Below are 17,001 nucleotides of genomic sequence, written 5' to 3' on the forward strand. Positions count from 1 at the left end.
TCTAGCTGCAGCAAGATCTGCTGCTGAACTTGAGTCTTTTAATCTTATGATGTTTGCTAGTAAGGATTTATAAACTAAACAGTTTATCCATTTCAGCATGAATGAAACTTAAGGTAGACAAAGGGAATATTACCTTTAATAAACCTTATTTTTGAAATAAACTCTTACAAAGTGGATGAAAAAGTGTTTATGGAAAACGGAAAAGAAAGTATTGCTGCAGAAGATAATGTGTTTAGTGAGGACGCCCTTTGTTGGTGAAAGAAAGCGGTTAGAATACAGCAGCTAGGCTAAACTAGAGTGAAAGATATAGATAACTGAATAGCATTTCATGGTTTAGTTCTTGCTATAATTTGCTAATAAAAGCCATTTGATTATTAACATGCTCCTTTTTTTAATGTATTTGCAATCCTCCTGCTGTTGCCAGCCAAGATAATCGTGGCACACACAGCAGAGCATGCCTTAATGTGTCGCAATAATGTGTGTAAGTGGAAACTCATTGGGTTTCTCTTCCTGTGCAGGCTCCCAGAACTCGTGCTGTGAAGAATGTTAGGCGACATGCGTGTTCCTCTATCATCAAGATGTGTCGTGACTATTCTCAACTAGTCTTGGTATGTATTGGCACTAACACGCTTCTCATGCCAAGAGAGGGGCCATTCAGGGGTGCTTTCTGACTTGGGATGTCCCATTGGAGCAGGTCTTGTTCCCTCGAACTGCCTCTTTTGATGTAGGTATTTTGGACTGGGCACTTCCTTCCAGCAACCTTCTCACATTGTGCTGACATTGGATGTCATATGTTCTTTTTTTTTTTTTTTAGCCAAACTTTGAGATGCTGTATAACCATGTGAAGCAGCTTCTGTGCAATGAGCTGCTGCTGACTCAGATGGAAAAGTGTGCACTGATGGAAGCCCTGGTGCTTATCAGCAACCAGTTTAAGAACTACGAGCGCCAGCGAGCTTTCCTGGAGGAACTGATGGCTCCTGTCGCCTCCCTGTGGCTTTCAGATGAGATGTGCAGGTAGAGTGTTACCAGCATTTCCCACAGCATATCTACAACTGAGACAAATTCAGATACTGCTCAGAAAAGCAGCTGTTTGCCAGGTGAAATTCAGCCAGGGTGAAATAGATTTGTAGTTAATACTGCACATATTAACACTGCACACTGCCAAAAGATAACGACGTGGTATCTACATATGTATATGCAGCCTGAAATCTGCTTTGACCCCTGCCAGACCCACTGGGGGAGCACAGGCCGCCTGGTGGGCCCAGCAGAAAGTTAAAATATTTCCTGAAAGGGACGAGAGCATACCTGCAATGTGCTGCTCCTCTGATGTAGAGGGAAACCCTATTTTATTTGTAATGAAGTATAGTACTCAAAAGTTACTCTCTACAACAGCAGGGCTTTCAGATTCACTGTACCAAAAGACTTGCTTGACAGAGGGGAGGGAAACATGTAGACACCAGGATGCTGTTGTAAGAGTTGCTAACCTCCATTTATGGTTATTTTAAGTTTTACTGCTTAGTAGAGAAGCTTTTAAAGCAGAGTAGTGGTGACCACTCTCTTGCTTCTCAGTAAACCCTTTTTAAAATGTAATCTGAGGTTCCCTGTACGTACCTGGATCAGTCCAGACAGTGGATTGGGGACATAACCCACCGTCTGGACTGATCCATGGTACTACAGGAACGAAAATTAGCAGGTAAGTAATAATTTTCTTCTGCTGCTGCTGCCTGCCTCCTCAGAGGGTCTGATGTCTGTCTGTCTTTTCTTCACCTTATGAATTTGCCAGAATGCTATCTAGCCCTGAAGCTTTCATCTCTTATGTCGGCGCGGATAAGGAGATCAGTGACCCAGTGCTAGAGGACCCCAGCGGCCTGAACCGTTCAAGAGTGAGTATTTGGTGCCTGCTACGGCTGGGGCGTGGTGTGCAATTCTATCAGGTACTGAAGCTATAGATGGATGAGACAGCATCCAGGTGATCTACATGTAAGGAAGGTTTCTTTGAGAAATGTTTTTGTCCCAGGTCTCTTCTCTTCTGTTTTGGTACTGTGGTGTGGCAGCTCTCTGATTCAGAAAGAAGTTTGACTTTTTAACCCTCTTTTCAAGAGAAGTGGGTTTCCTCTTCTCAATATCTATGCCATTCGGTATCTCTGAGGAGGCCATGAATGGGGGAGGGGGTGGCTTGGTTAAATGATACTTCTTGCTAAGTTATTACTAAGTATACCTGTTTAGTGCCCGGTACTTCTGACCACAGATGCTATGCCAAAAGGATAACCTAGCAGTGTTTCTGCTTCATTCTCTACCCAGTCTATACCATTGAGTACACGCCCTACAGCCAAAGAGTAGCCCTACATCACATGATTGCAAACTGCCGACATTGCCATTTTCTTGTTGGTATATAGAGTGAGCTTGAGCCAGAAAATGTGGTTGGATTCAGCAGTGCTGACAGGGACCTAGAAAAGGTTCTTTCTCCAAGGACAAGCAGGATGGTAGTCCTCATGGGTGACATCAGATGGAGCCCCAATACGGAAAACTTATGTCAAAGTTTCTAGAACTTTGACTAGGCACACTGAGCATGCCCAGCATGCCCCATACCACACTTCCACACAGGGTCCCTCTTCAGTCTCTTCTGTGGATCTGTATGTCTCGCAGTGTGATTGAGCTCACTTTGCTGTTTTCAGCCTTGTGGAAAACATTTTTCTCTTAGCGGTTTTTCATGCTAAGGTCTCAGTTCCATCACGTGTCCCTCTCTGTGCCTTCCTGTAGTGTCTCTAGTCAGGGTTTCAGCGTTTTGGCTGTTTTCTTTTGCTGTCTATTCCCCCCATAGTGGCAGTGCCTTGGGGCCTGCTGGCCATTACTTTCAACTTTGTAGCCCTTTTGTTTTGCCCTGTCATGGCCACATCCTGTTTTCGTCGATGCTCCCAGTGCCCGAGGACCAGTATATCACTGATCCTCATGAGGTATGTATCCTCTACCTGGGGACATCGCATGACATCAGGGTTGCTGCTTATGTGCCCAGATGCCCAAACGGATTTCTGCTTCGGATTGACAAGATGGATCAGCTCTTTGGATCGAGGAAGTCCAAGGCATTGGCATCAATGGACCTTGGAGCCGCACTGATGGACACCACGCCATTGACATCGGCGGATAGGGGCACCGGAAACCAACCGTTGTTGATCTCCTCTGGGCCGAGGATGCAGAGTTCATAGTCTTCAACCTTGGCACCAGGGAAAGACCAAGACAAGCATCGGCACCAGTGCCTGTCTATGCACGGTGCTGAGTGTGGGAATGCACTGGCTTTTGCTGCAATGTCCCTGAAGCAACCCTGCGGTGAGGAAAGCCCTTCCTCTATCAGTGCTGGGAATCCGTGGCAGTCTCCCCTGGATAATTGCCAGGTTCTTGTGGCCTGGTTTGGCCTCTGTTGGATACAGGATGCTGGGCTTGATGGACCCTTGGTCTGACCCAGCATGGCAATTTCTTATGTTCTTATGTCCTGGTGCCAGTCGCCGATCCACCTCGCAGGTTCGAAGATTATCTGGCCACCCCTCCTTCCTCCCAGGCTTTGTTGGCAATGGTTGAGGAGGAGCTGGCGTGTCAGGTCCAGCTGGTGGATACCGCTGCTGGAGAAGTTCAGCATGCTCAGGGTGCCTTACTGACCCAACTGGTGCTGGTTCCCAGGACGGCATAGGTGCCTGGCGGGGCACCAAGGCCTCACCCTACCGATACGGTGATAGTTGCCAGTTCCTCCAAGCAAGATGCTCCACCAAGGCCTGTAACCCCCATCCAGTTCTAATGGTGCCTGCACCTTTGGACGAAGGCCATGCACCTAGGGCCCCATCCCCTGTAGCATACAGTGAGGATGAGGGTCCCTATGACCCCTGGAGGGGGGGGATGATCTGAGTCCTCCAAGGACTCTGGTCTCCCGTCAGACCCTTGTCCTCCAGATGAGTGAAGGAAGTACCCGCCTGAGGACTTGACCTTCGCAAGGTTTGTTAGGGTGATGGGGGAGGCCATACCATTTCATCTTTTGTCAGAGGAGTATGCCAGGCAAAAAGGCTTGAGATCCTCCAGTTTGTGAAGCCTCTTAAGGAGATCATGGCAGGTCCCGTACACGAGATCCTTAAGGAGTTGCTGCTGAGGATATGGGAACACCCCTTCACAGTTCCTCCTGTCAGTAAGAATACTGGTGGAATCCGCCCTCAAGAGGGCCAAGCGCTCTCAGGCCTAATCCTCGGCACCTGCGGGGAAGAACCACAGAGCGATGGACACTCTTGGGAGGAAGGTGTTCCAGGGTGCCATGCTTATTGCACTCATTGCTGCCTACCAATTCCACATGAGCCAGTACTCAGAGGACAACTGGAAGCAGGTTCCAGCAAGTGGCTGAGCATCTGTCTCAATAACAACAAGACACAATCATGTCACTGGTGCACAAGGGGTCTGGAGTGTAGGAAACACGAGGTCTGTGCAACCTACGATGTTTTTGAGATGGCATGGGGAATCTCTACAGCGGGAATCAGCGCATGCAGAATAGCATAGCTACAGTCCTCGGGACTCCAAAGAGAGGTACAGGAATAACTCGCTGACGTGTCATGTACTGGAGAGAAGCTCTTTGGAGATAGTGAGGGATGCTGTGGCCGAACTCCGGGACCACTATGAAACGCTTCAACAATTCTCCAGGAGGCCAGTGAGACTGGGGCAAAGGAAGTCTTTCTTATGCCAAAGGAAGTAATATCGTCTTCCTCCTCGTTCCCATCCACACCATCAGGGCTCCCGCGACTGCCCCAGGCAGCAGAGAGCTCCCATGCCTCAACCGGCTCCTCGTTAAACCCCAGGGATGTGGTTTTGACCTGGCCGCAGGGAGCATAAGCCAGTTGCCCGTACCCAGGACAATGGATCTTCCGGTTGGGGGCAAGCTGCGACTCTTTGTGAACCAGTGGCCCAGTGTAACCTCAGACCAATGGGTTCTGTCCTTCGTCCGACAGGGGTACCAATTGAGTATCCCACCAAATTGCCCTCCGTGCTCATATTGGGGGCCAGTAGCGCATCAGGACAAAGAGGGCTGAGATTCTACTCCAGATACTTCCCTGGTTCCAAAGAGAACAGGACTCCATCCCATCCTAGACCTACGGGCCTTGAGCAAGTTTCTAAAAGAAAAGTTCAAGATGGTTTCCCTCGGCACCTTGATCCCCCTTTTGCAAAAAGGGGACTGGTTATGCTCCCTCGACCTAAAGGGCACACACTTTTTGTGACTGGGGAAGATCTCGATATGGGTGTATCTCAGATTCGTGGTGGAAAATCAGCATTTCCAGTACCGGGTGTTGCCATTCAGGCTCCCTTCCACCTCCCGGGTCTTCACAAAATGCCTGGCTGTGGTGGCGGCACACCTCCGCAGACTGGGAGTGCATGCTTTCCCATACCTAGTCAAGAGCACGTCTCAGGCAGGAGCTGTCAGGTCCATCTCTAAGCTAACACCTATCCCAGCGAAGGGAGGAGCAGCCTTAAAAGATGTGCATGATAAACAGATCGAGTCTATCCTTAAAAAAAAAAAGCCTTTGACGCTGTAGCGATGACCTTACAGATCACTTCTTGTAAGGCATTCTGGTGGCTCATTCGGGTCTGCTTCTCTCTCAGGAGATTGATGACTCAGGGGTGAATTCCAACGCTGTTATGGAACCCGCTGCCGCCTTTTTAACAGACGCAGGCTCCGATTTAGTCCGTACTTCAGCCAGAGGAGTGGCCTTAATGGTGGCGGCCAGACAGCTATGGCTGCGTAACTGGTCAGCTGATGCAACCTCCAAAGCTGATCTTACAAAGATGCCCTTTAAAGGATCACTCCTATTCAGAAGCGAATTGAAAAAGCTGGCCAGTAAATCGGGCGAATCTCCAGTTCCCCAGTTACTGGAAGATGAAGCAGCTGGAAACCCCTGGAACCACCCCTTGTCTTTGAGGGGTGGTTCCAGGGGTTCCAAGCATTTCCGCCCCTACAGAATTTTGACATTTCAGAGGTCTCGACCCCTTGGGAGTTCCCAGCACTTTTGTACCCGGCAGCCCAGGAGAGGGGCAGGTTCAGGCTCGTCCCGAACCCCCCAATGAGATTTTACCAACCCACCTTCGGGATGAGGAGATAGGGGGTCATCTGACTCTTTTACCAATGGTGGGTCGAGATTGCTTCGGACAAATATGTACTGGAAGTCATACGAGAAGTATATGCACTGGAATTCCGCAGCACTCCTCGGGACGTATTCATGGTGTCTCCTTGCCACTCCCAGCACAAGAAGCGGGCAGTAGAGATTACACTTCTAAGATTCCTCAGGTTGATGACTGTGATCCCAGTACCTGCACCCCAGGAAAATACAGGGCGTTATTCCATTATTTTGTCATCCCAAGAAGGAAGGTTCCTTTCGCCTCATCGTGGACCTCAAAAGCATCAACCGTCACTTGTGCGTGACTCATTTTTGAATGGAGACCTTGAGCTTTGTGATAATGGCCGTACAACTGGGAGGGTTTTTAACCTCCCTGGACCTATCCAAGGCCAACCTACATATTCCATTCTAAGAGGATCACCAATGTTTCTTACGTTTTGTGCTGCTGTCATTATCAGTTTCGGGTGCTACACTTTGGCTTAGCCACTGCCCCCAGAACTTTTTCCAAGATATTGGTAGTCGTGGCAGCAATGTTGAGAAAAGAAGGGATCCTGATGCATCCATACTTGGACAACTGGCTGATCTGGGCCAAGTCCATAGAAGAGAACCTCCTGGTGACCAACAAGGTGATATCCTTGTTACAAGAACTTGGTTGGGTAGTAAACCTTTCCAAGAGCAGCCTCAAGCCTTCCCAGTCCTTGGAATATCTGGTAGTCCAGTTTGACACCAGGCGGGGCAAGGTCTTTCTTCCATCCACACTGATATAGAAGTTGATGCACCAGATGTGTCAGTTGGTAAATATGGTATGCCGACAGTGGAGCTATCTCCAAGTTCTCAGTTTGATGGCGGCAACCCTGGAAGTAGTGCCATGGGCGAGGGCAAGCATGCATCTGATTTCAATGCTCATTGCTATCACGTTGGAACCCACTGTCTCAAGACTATATGGTTCATCTCCTCTTGCCGAGGGGATTCTGCTGTCACCTCCAGGAAGCTCATCTGAGCAGGGGTTTGTCTCTATCCTCCCTGAACTGGCTGGTTCTCATGATAGATGTGAGTCTCCTGGGCTGGGGAGCCCACTGTCGGGAGCTGACAGCCCAAGGATGTTGGACAGAAGAAGAGGCCCTCTGGAACATCAATCGCCTGGAAGCCCGGGTAGTTAGATTGGTGTGTTTACAGTTCAGCCACAGAGTCAAGGGCTAGGTGGTCTGCATATTGTTGGACAAATCAACGGTGGCCTACATCAATCGCCATGGAGGAACCAAGAGCCAGCAAGTGTCACAGGAGATTGACCTCCTTATGGAGTGGGTGGAGTAGATCTACAGATAATCTCAGCCTCCCACATCGCAGGAAAAGACAAGGTCGGAGAAGACTTTCTAAAAAGGGAGGGTCTGGATCCAGGAGCGTGGGAATTGTCAGTAGATCGTTGGGGCCTCCCGTCAGTCGACCTGCTAGCCATATCCCACAATGTGAAGGTTCCTCGATTCTTCAGTCTCAGAAGAGATCTGTGGTCCCTTGGAGTCAACACTCTTGTTCAGATCTGTCCAGAAAACGAGTTGCTATATGCCTTCCCTCCATGGCCCCTGCTGGGCAGGGTCATTCGCAGAATCGAGCACCCCAGGGGACTAATCCTAGTAGCTCCAGATTGGTCCAGGTATCCATGGTATGCGGACATGCAGAGGCTCCTGGTAGAGAATCCCCTGTGCCTCCCACTGCACAGGGACCTGTTACAGCAGGGACCGGTCCATATGGTCTGGCCCTTGAGAAGGCTCACTTGAAGTGGGGATATTCTGCGGCGGTAATTCATCTTACTCCGCGCTCAGCGGTTCTCCACGTCCCTAGCATATGTGCGGGGCTGGAGAGTCTTTGAGGCCTGGTGCGAGGAATGCTGTGTCTCCCATCAGGTGGTCAAAATCCCAATTATTCTGGAATTTTTGCAGAACAGCTTAAATAAATCTTGGCCCTTAACTCCTTGAAGGTGAGATTGAGACTCTCTCCTCTTATAGGGGTGAGGTGAATAGGATCTCCCTGTTGGCTCATCCAGATGTGGCTCATTTTCTGAAGGGAGTGAAGCACCTTTGGCCTCCCATGCAGTTTCCGTTTCCCTTGTGGAATCTTAATTTAGAATTTTTTGCAGGTTCTTCCTATCGGCCGTTATGCAGTTTTTCCTTGTGTTTATTGATTTTGAAAATGGTGTTCCTGGTAGCTATATGCTCGGCACATTGCATCTCTGAACTGCAAGCATTGTCATGCCAGGAGCCTTTCCTCCGGATGACTGCAGGGGCATTGCAGCTACATATTGTTCTGTCCTTTTTGTCCAAGATAGTCTCGGAGTTTCGTTTGAATCAGTCCATTTTGTTGCCATCCCTAGATAAACTCAAGGATTCAGCGGAATATCGACTCCTCCGTCATTTGGATTTCAAGAGGCTTTTAATGCAGTAACTGGAAGTCTCAGAACTGGTCCAAAATACGGACCGCCAGGTTGCCCTTCACGGCGGGCTACCATTGCTCGCTGCATTAAGGAGTCCATCTGGCTACACACTACGAAATGGAGAAATTACTTGCCTGATAATTTTGTTTTTCTTAGTGTAGACAGATGGACTCAGCATCCTGCCCTCGGCTGCCCAAGATCTGCACCATGGGTCCTCCCATGGAATGGGCCTCAAATCCAAGGATCATGGGTAAGTGTTCATCCAGTCCCTAGATTAAGATACCTATATTCTTACTGGAGCTTGTGTTTATGGTTGGTTGAGCTCAGTTACGGTTATCTGTATTTAATCATATTTTTAGTCATATTTTCATTTGTCCTTTCACTGGTATGTCCATTATGGCTTTTGAAGAGAATACTGGAGAGCTGAGTTCACTGCAGGGATATATGTACGGTACATCAGCTTTGCAATCTGACTCAGCTCCATCTGCTGGCAGGTGAGCATAACACCATTGGTCCTGAGTCCATCTGTCTACACTAAGGAAAACAAAATTATCAGGAAAGTAATTTCTCCATTCTGTGTTATGAGATTGAATAGGGGACCCCACGTGGACGCGTGGTATAGAGCATGCTGGGCCTGCTCAGTGTACCTAGTCAGAGTTCTAGAAACGTTGACATAAGTTTTCCATATCAGGGCTCCATCTGATGATGTCACCCATGTTCGAGGACTAACATGCTGTTGTCCTTGGAGAACATCCGTTACAGGTAAGCAACTCTGCTTTACCTCCAGTGAACATGAGAGAAGAGCAGTAAGAAACATTTTTTCCATATAGCGTGCTCTCAGAGCTGCAGATTCTCAGCTCCTTCGCTGTGCTACAGGAAGACAGATCAGTTATAAGTTTGCTTTCAGAAGTCTGCAGCTCTGTCAGAGCCAGTAGGTGCAGTCAGTGAGACCTAGACTTAGACATCTGTTCAGGGGGTTTTGACAAATTGTTGTCTAATGCAAGGGGGACCTAGCTAGTGGCTTCAGAATAATAGATTTTTAAAGGAAATCCTTGCTTGCTGTGTTTTAAAGTCCCCTCCAAGTCATCCCCTGTCACAGCAGGTGCAGTTTGGATAAATGTGAGGAATATTCTCACTGTTTACAGCGTACCTTATGCATATAAATCCCTAGAGAAAAGCAGAAAACAACCTGGCAGGAAAGGGTGCTGTTACACAGAAAAATGTTCACATATAACCCCAACTGCTGGATTAGTGGGTCAGTGTGTGTGAGGCAGAGAGCTTAACTCATTCAGTGCCTGAATAAGAATCCTGAGGTCAGCATGAGGACTTAATCCCTCTGTGCTGATTCTTTCATGCATATCCTAATTCTTGCTTCTAGCTAAGGGCCAGATTCATTAAGGCTTTTCTCCCATTTTCTGTCTATGGGGAAAAACCCTTAGTGAATCAGGTGCTATATCTGAAAAGAGAAAAAGGGGTTTTGTCTTGGTCCTCTAATATATCAACAGTACAGGAGTAGATGAGTTCCTTTTGTGTTGGTCTCATGCCTCTTTCACTAGTCTTTGGGGTCCGATTCTGAGGAATTAGGCCCACCAGGAAGTGGTGGTGTTGATTAATGGAGTGAATATTGAATTGCATGCAAAAAATAGTGTAACTTCCTGAACATACCCAGATCAGTCCTGAAAAGTGGGTTGTGTATCCCTAGCAGCAGGTGGAGTCAGAAAACAATTAGAACTTTGGGCACTGATACATAACAAGAGTGCCACCTGCAGTCCCTCAGTATTTCTCTGACTCCAGCAGGTTAGGGTGTATCTCCTGCAGTCTTAGTTTTTTTCAGGGTAGTTAGGAAATTTATTTTATTTTTCCTTCTCGTTTGCTTCCTGAGGTGTTAGGCACCTTCGTGGGCCATCCCTCAGTGGAAGCCGGGTGTCCGGGGGGGTTAGACACCCCTGACTGTGTTTCGTCCGCTCCGTCCCGGGGTGTACAGGCCGCGGGGGCTCCTGGTCTTCCTACCCCCGAAGCTGCTCCCTCGACCCCTGTTAGTGCAGGCTTCAGTAGTTTAGTTGTTTAAAGTAAGTTTAAAAAAAAAAAAGTCTCTTCAGTCTGAGGTAAGGAGTCGGCACCGGGAGAGCCTGCTGTTCAGCAGGCTGTGGGGACAGCTTTGAGCAGTCGCTGTTTCATTTCCTTCCTCTCCCGGGGCTCCGGGTTGATAGTGAAGGTAGGCAGTATGTGTACTGGGTCCAGGACGCGTTTTCAGCACCGGGGGCGGGGGGGCTGAACAGCGCAGTTCCTCCGGATGAATCATCAGCGGTTCCCGTGCTTCAAGGTCTTGGGTCAGCAATTCCAGTTTCGAGCCCTTCTGTTTGGCCTCGCCACAGCTCCTCGGACTTTCACCAAGGTTATGGTGGTGGTTGCGGCTTTCCTTCGCAAGGAGGGTATTCTGGTCCATCCTTACCTGGGCGACTGGTTGATTTGCGCCAAGTCTCGGGAGGATTGCGTACGGTCTGTCCACACGGTGATGGTCACCTTACAGTCACTTGGGTGGGTCATCAATGTGCAGAAAAGTCATTTGCAAGCCACCCAGAAGCTGATTTACTTGGGAGCGTGATTTGATACATTACAAGGCAAGGTGTTTCTGGCGGAGGATCATCTGCAGAAGTTGCAAAAACAGATTCACGCTCTCCGGCAGAGCGAGGAGCCCACAGTGTGGCGGCATCTGCAAGTCCTGGGCTCCATGGCTTCCACCTTGGATTTGGTGCACTGGGCGTTCGCTCACTTGCTACCTTTACAACGTGCGCTCTTGTTGCGCTGAAGTCCGGTGTCTGAACAGTTCCATCTCCCAATGCCGCTACTTCCCGAGTCCAGACTCAGTCTGTTGTGGTGGCTGTCGCGCGACAATCTGGAACGGAGAGTCGACTTGGATCCTCTGGATTGGATAATAATCTCCATCGATGCCAGTCTGTCTGGCTGGGGAGCAGTGTGTGCAGACAGAACTGCCCAAGGGCTCTGGTCTCCAACGAAGGTGTCCTGGTCCATCAATCGGCTCAAGACGAGAGCCGTACGGCTGGCCTTACAGGCGTTTCTCCCCTGGATAAGGAACAGCATGGTTCGCGTGTTCTCTGACAATGCTATGACGGTAGCTTACATCAACCGCCAAGGGGGCACAAGAAGTCCCGCGGTTACGCTCAAGGCGCGCCTCCTATTCGCCTGGGCGGAGTGCCATCTCCAGGGAATTGCAGCTTCTCATGTCGCGGGAGTGGAGAATGTGCAGGCCGATTTTCTCAGCAGACGACAGCTCGATCCCGGGGAATGGGAACTGTCTCGCGACGCGTGGAACCTCATTTGCGCCCGGTGGGGTGTGCCGCAGTTGGATCTGATGGCAGCCAGGGCGAACGCGAAGACGGACAGATTTTTCAGCTGTCGGCGAGAGCAGGGCTCTGTGGGTCTCGATGCACTGGTGTGTTTCTGGCCCACGGGAATTCTTCTGTACGCCTTTCTTCCGTGGCCGCTCATTGGTCGACTTCTTTGTCACATCGAACTCCATCCTGGCAGGGTGGTTCTGGTGGCGCCGGAGTGGCCGCATCGCCCGTGGTTTGCGGATCTGATTCGCCTGGCCCTAGAGGGTCCGTTGCAACTCGCTCATCTACCGCATCTTCTCCGTCAGGGGCCCATATTTTTGGATTGGGAGGATCACTTCTCTCTCGCGGCCTGGCTTTTGAGAGGCGACATTTACATTTGAAGGGTTATTCTGAGCAGGTTATTTCCACGCTCCTACAGGCTCGCCGTCCAGCCACATCTATGGCTTATGTTCGCGTTTGGAAACTGTTTGAGGCATGGTGTCTCCAAAGCTCCTGCAATCCGTTGACAGTGGGCGTCATCCGGGTGCTTGAATTTTTGCAGCAAGGACTCGCTATGGGGTTAGTGTTTAATTCCCTTCGGGTTCAGGTGGCAGCGTTGGGTGCCTTGCGGGGTCGGTTGAATGGTGTGTCTCTAGCTGTCCATCCGAATATTGCTCGCTTTCTCAAAGGAGTTAAACATCTGCGTCCGCCGGTCCGGCCTTTATGTCCCGATTGGAGTTTGAATTTAGTTCTCCGGCCGCTGTGCAAAGCCCCCTTTGAGCCTCTGCACAGGGCTTCGTTGAAGGATCTGACTTTAAAAACAGTGTTTTTGGTGGCTATTTGCTCGGCCGGCCAGATTTCAGAATTGCAGGCATTGTCGTCCCGCGATCCCTTTCTTTGGATTTATGACGATAGAATTTCCCTGTGCACGGTTCCCTCGTTCCTTCCCAAAGTGGTTTCGACCGTCCATGTCAATCAGGCGATGGATCTTCCCGGTTTTCCGCACTGGGTTCGGGATTCCTCTCAGGGCATGGACCTTCATCTATTGGATGTCCGGTGTATTTTGCCACGCTACCTGGAGGTCACTAATAATTTCCGACATTCGGATCACTTGTTTCTCCTGTTTGGGGGCACAAACTGGGTGACAAGGCGTCTAAGGCGACCATCTCTCGTTGGATTAAGGAAGCCATCGGCTCCGCCTACATTTCCCGAGGGCGTCAAGTGCCCTTGGGTCTCAGAGCACACTCAACCAGGGAACAAGCGACCTCTTGGGTGGAGTGTCAACTCCTGTTGCCTCAGGAGATTTGTCGGGCGACAGTGTGGTCTTCTTTACACACTTTCACTAAACATTATCGCATGGACGTTAAAGCTGATGATGAATCGTCCTTTGACAGTGTATTGCGTGCGGGTCTTTCGGGTTCCCGCCCAGTGTAGGGTGGCTTGGGTACATCCTACTTTTCTGGACTGATCTGGGTATGTTCAGGAAATGAAAATTGGTTCTTACCTAGAACATAAGAAAATGCCATACTGGGTCAGACCAAGGGTCCATCAAGCCCAGCATCCTGTTTCCAACAGTGGCCAATCCAGGCCATAAGAACCTGGCAAGTACCCAAAAACTAAGTCTATTCCATGTAACCATTGCTAATGGCAGTGGCTATTCTCTAAGTGAACTTAATAGCAGGTAATGGACTTCTCCTGCTAATTTTCGTTCCTGTAATACCACAGATCAGTCCAGAGGCCCATCCCTTTCTTCAGATACCGAAAGACTGCATTGCCTTACGATTTGCTGTTTTTTTAATTACGAAGCTCCGTGTTGACAGAGTTACTCGATGGAGCAGTTTGAGTCTGTTTGTTGAGGCCGCAGGTTGTCGTGTTTTTTTTTTGTTTGGGTTTCAACCTTGGCCGCTAGTTAGTTCTGTTAGTGTAGGCTTGGATACAGGCCAATACTGAGGGACTGCAGGTGGCACTCTCGTTATGTAGCAGTGCCCAAAGTTCTAATTGTTCTGACTCCACCTGCTGGTAGGGATACACAACCCACTTTTCTGGACTGATCTGTGGTATTACAGGAACGAAAATTAGCAGGTAAGAACCAATTTTCATTTCTTCTTTTATCTATTGAAGAATATAAGAGTAAGCCAGTTCACACACTTGTAGTTTGAGAAAACATCTCAGCTTGGACTGAAACCCTAATCTTATGATCTAGAGGTAGCAACCCTACCAAACATCCAAAAACAGGCCTTCTGCTTGGCTAAGCTGTGGTAGGTCAGTTATCTTTTCTCAGCTCTACCTCTCACAGGGCTGCTTTTCCAAATGGATTTGTTTTGCACATATCTTGACAGAATGAACCTCATTCATAAGCCAGAGTACACTAGGAATGATCTCAGTCTCTTAAATGTATTGCTAATGCCCTTCTTAGTACTTGCATTGCACCAAAGAGAGCCGCCTCCTGGAGTCGATAGGGTGTAATTTTTATAGGCAACATATCAAGATATGCTTGGAAATTCTTCATCAAGCCAGTGGTACCTGATATAATTGGGACACACTAATAAAGGGGCTTCATTGCAGTAAGAGCAGTGAATAAATGAGGCGGCATATTATTAGAATTTATTAACTGCCTCGTCACAATAACTAGAGTTCGAAGCAGTTTACAAAAAGCAAAATCATACATATAGTTAAAAACATAGACAAAAATGGAACATCCTCAAGGTATTTATACTTGGTGATATTGAAATATCAACCTGATGTTTTGAAGCAGGTCAGTACTCAAGATTATGTGCAGGCCTTGATTAAATGCTTCAATAAACAGGTTTTCAAAGCCCTTTTAAAGGAGCTGTGGCATTCATAGTTTTAATTTGATCTGGAAAAGAGTTGCAAAACAAAGGTCTAGCAACACAATGTTCTCTCTTTTGGGAATCATCTGATATGTGGTAGATATTCAAAAGGTATTAAAAGAATGATGAGACAAGTTGGAGAGCATTGATCTCTGGAATTCAGCTCCTAGTTTAAATACTGTAGGCAGCCATCTCAGAGGGGTTTCTACACTAAAGGAGATGGTAAACAAAAGTATGGAACCTATCCTATGGGAAGCAGTGTGACTTGGATCAAGGTGGTAGTCCAGCTAGTGATAGGTTTTTTGGCAGTTGCATATTAATCCAAACAAATACCAAATTTTGCACTTGAGGTGTAGAAATACAAGGGCTAAACCCTTTATTTGCAGATGAACTAGAAGACATCAAACAAGAAAGAGCCCTGGGATTTTTATCCCTGATGACCTCAAAGTAGTCAGTCTGTGTATTATTGTAGTTGGGAGAGTTAATGGTATGCTTGAAGAAAAGTATCACTAGTAGAAAGAGAGAAGTAATTTTCCTGAATGTCTCCAGATCATTTCAAAAAGCATGGCTTCTTCTCCCCTACCAGCAGATGGAGACAGAGAAGAAAATCTTTACTGAGACTGTACTAACGTTAGTGTGCCAGCTGCCAGACTCTCAGTATTTCCTTGTCTCCAGCAGATGGTAGAAGTGTTAAACCTGCAGTTGGAAAAAGGGGGGGAGAGAGAGAGGATTAGTGCTCCCAGGGATATTAGATGCCAAGAGAGCCACCCCCCTGGTAGAGGGGGACAACCGGAGTGTTGGTGGCCTGTGGACACTGGGAGATTGAAAAACAGTGGTCTGGTTCCTTCATCTCTCCAAGTAGCTTGAACTTGCTCTCCCCCTCTGACCCAGTGACGGATCAGGGAAGTAATTATTTTGATTTTTCTACTCTTGGTTGGAGTCTTCTGTCCCTTAAAAAAAAAAAAAAAAAAAAGGCAGGCCAGCATCCATGGAGCGTGGAAAACTTTGCTGGGCCTGTTCAGATCAGAAGTCACATTTAGATACATTGGGCCTGTATGTGAGGTGTGCGCATGGAGGGGAAGGCAGCTCAAAGTCTGCCGATAAGATGGCAGTGGTTGGGAAGTCCACACATTCAGTAGGGGCAGTTAAGTCAGCTCTTCCATGCAGTGCAGGAATGGCAGTCATTTTAGAGCCAGCTCCTGTTGTGCAGGAAAGGAAGGGGTCACCACCACTTCTGTTTTCCCATGCCATGAAGGGCCCCAAAAGTGCTCCGAGGATTTGGTGGAAGTCAGGGACTCATCTGGGCCAGGTTTGGATTCAGGGGAGGCTTTTTTCAACGTATTTTGTACTTTTATTGCACAAAGTCTATTTGCACAGGGAAAGGAGCAGGGGGGACACCCCTGTGTTCCTACCATTCTGAGGGTACGTAGGGTATCCCCTCAGGGGAGGGCTAAAAGGACTCTTGCGGACTCCCACCTGTGGGAGCATTCGGAGGATGAGTAGGCTCATTTGCGTCTACCGCAGGATGACAGACAAAAATCTTACTGGGAAAGATGGTGTCCCAGTGGCAGAGGGAGATGACCCTAAGGTGGTACGTCTTTTCCTGAAGGAGTAATTATTATCCTTGATTCCCTGTATACTGAAGGAGCCTTGTATGACTTGCTGCACGTGTCCTCTTGAAATATGATGTTGGTGATTTTAAATAGGAGGCTCCTGTAGTTGTGCAATTGATCAGCGGATGTCTGGTCCAAGTAGCAGTTTTGGGAAATCTTCCCTTTAAAGGAAAACTCATGTTTGGAGAGGACCTGGAACAGTTGGTTAAGCAATTGGGAAAGTCCAAGAGCCATAAACTACCCAAGGATAATCCCAAAGGAAATAAGAAAATATTGCCAAGCAGGCAAAGGTTCAGGGATACAAAGCAATACTGCCCCAGTAGGGGAGCCTTGTCACAGAGACTGGGTGGTCAATTTGAGGTTCTTTCAAGGATCGTGTAAGATCACCCATGAGGTACTGGAGCACAATGAAACGCAGCCGACCCACTCTTCCCAAAGTGATAGGAAGGAGGTTGGCTCTCTCTTTTACGAGGCGTTGACCAACGCTACAATGGACCAGTGGGTCCTAACAGTCATTAGAGAAGGCTATGCCTTAGAACTTGTTCATCCGATATGCGAAACCTATATGGTCTCCCCTCGAGCCTCCAGTGGCAAATGAGAGGCAGTCCGGGCCACAGTAGAACAGTTTCCAAAGTCGGAGGCGGTGCCCTAAGGAGA

At 48.4% G+C, this 17,001-nt stretch overlaps 1 protein-coding gene across 2 annotated transcripts in view; it reads left to right on the plus strand.

Moving 5' to 3' along the window:
- The window catches only part of XPO5 (exportin 5), a 404,361-nt gene that overhangs the window by 193,839 nt on the left and 193,521 nt on the right, over positions 1–17,001 (plus strand). For both annotated transcript variants that reach the window (XM_029592834.1, XM_029592835.1), the window contains 3 exons: positions 519–608; positions 815–1,014; positions 1,784–1,883. In XM_029592834.1, the coding sequence (XP_029448694.1) occupies positions 519–608; positions 815–1,014; positions 1,784–1,883 (390 nt within the window). The remainder of the gene's footprint in view (positions 1–518; positions 609–814; positions 1,015–1,783; positions 1,884–17,001) is intronic.

Source organism: Rhinatrema bivittatum, chromosome 3, assembly GCF_901001135.1.
Source record: "Rhinatrema bivittatum chromosome 3, aRhiBiv1.1, whole genome shotgun sequence".
NCBI lineage: Eukaryota > Metazoa > Chordata > Amphibia > Gymnophiona > Rhinatrematidae > Rhinatrema > Rhinatrema bivittatum.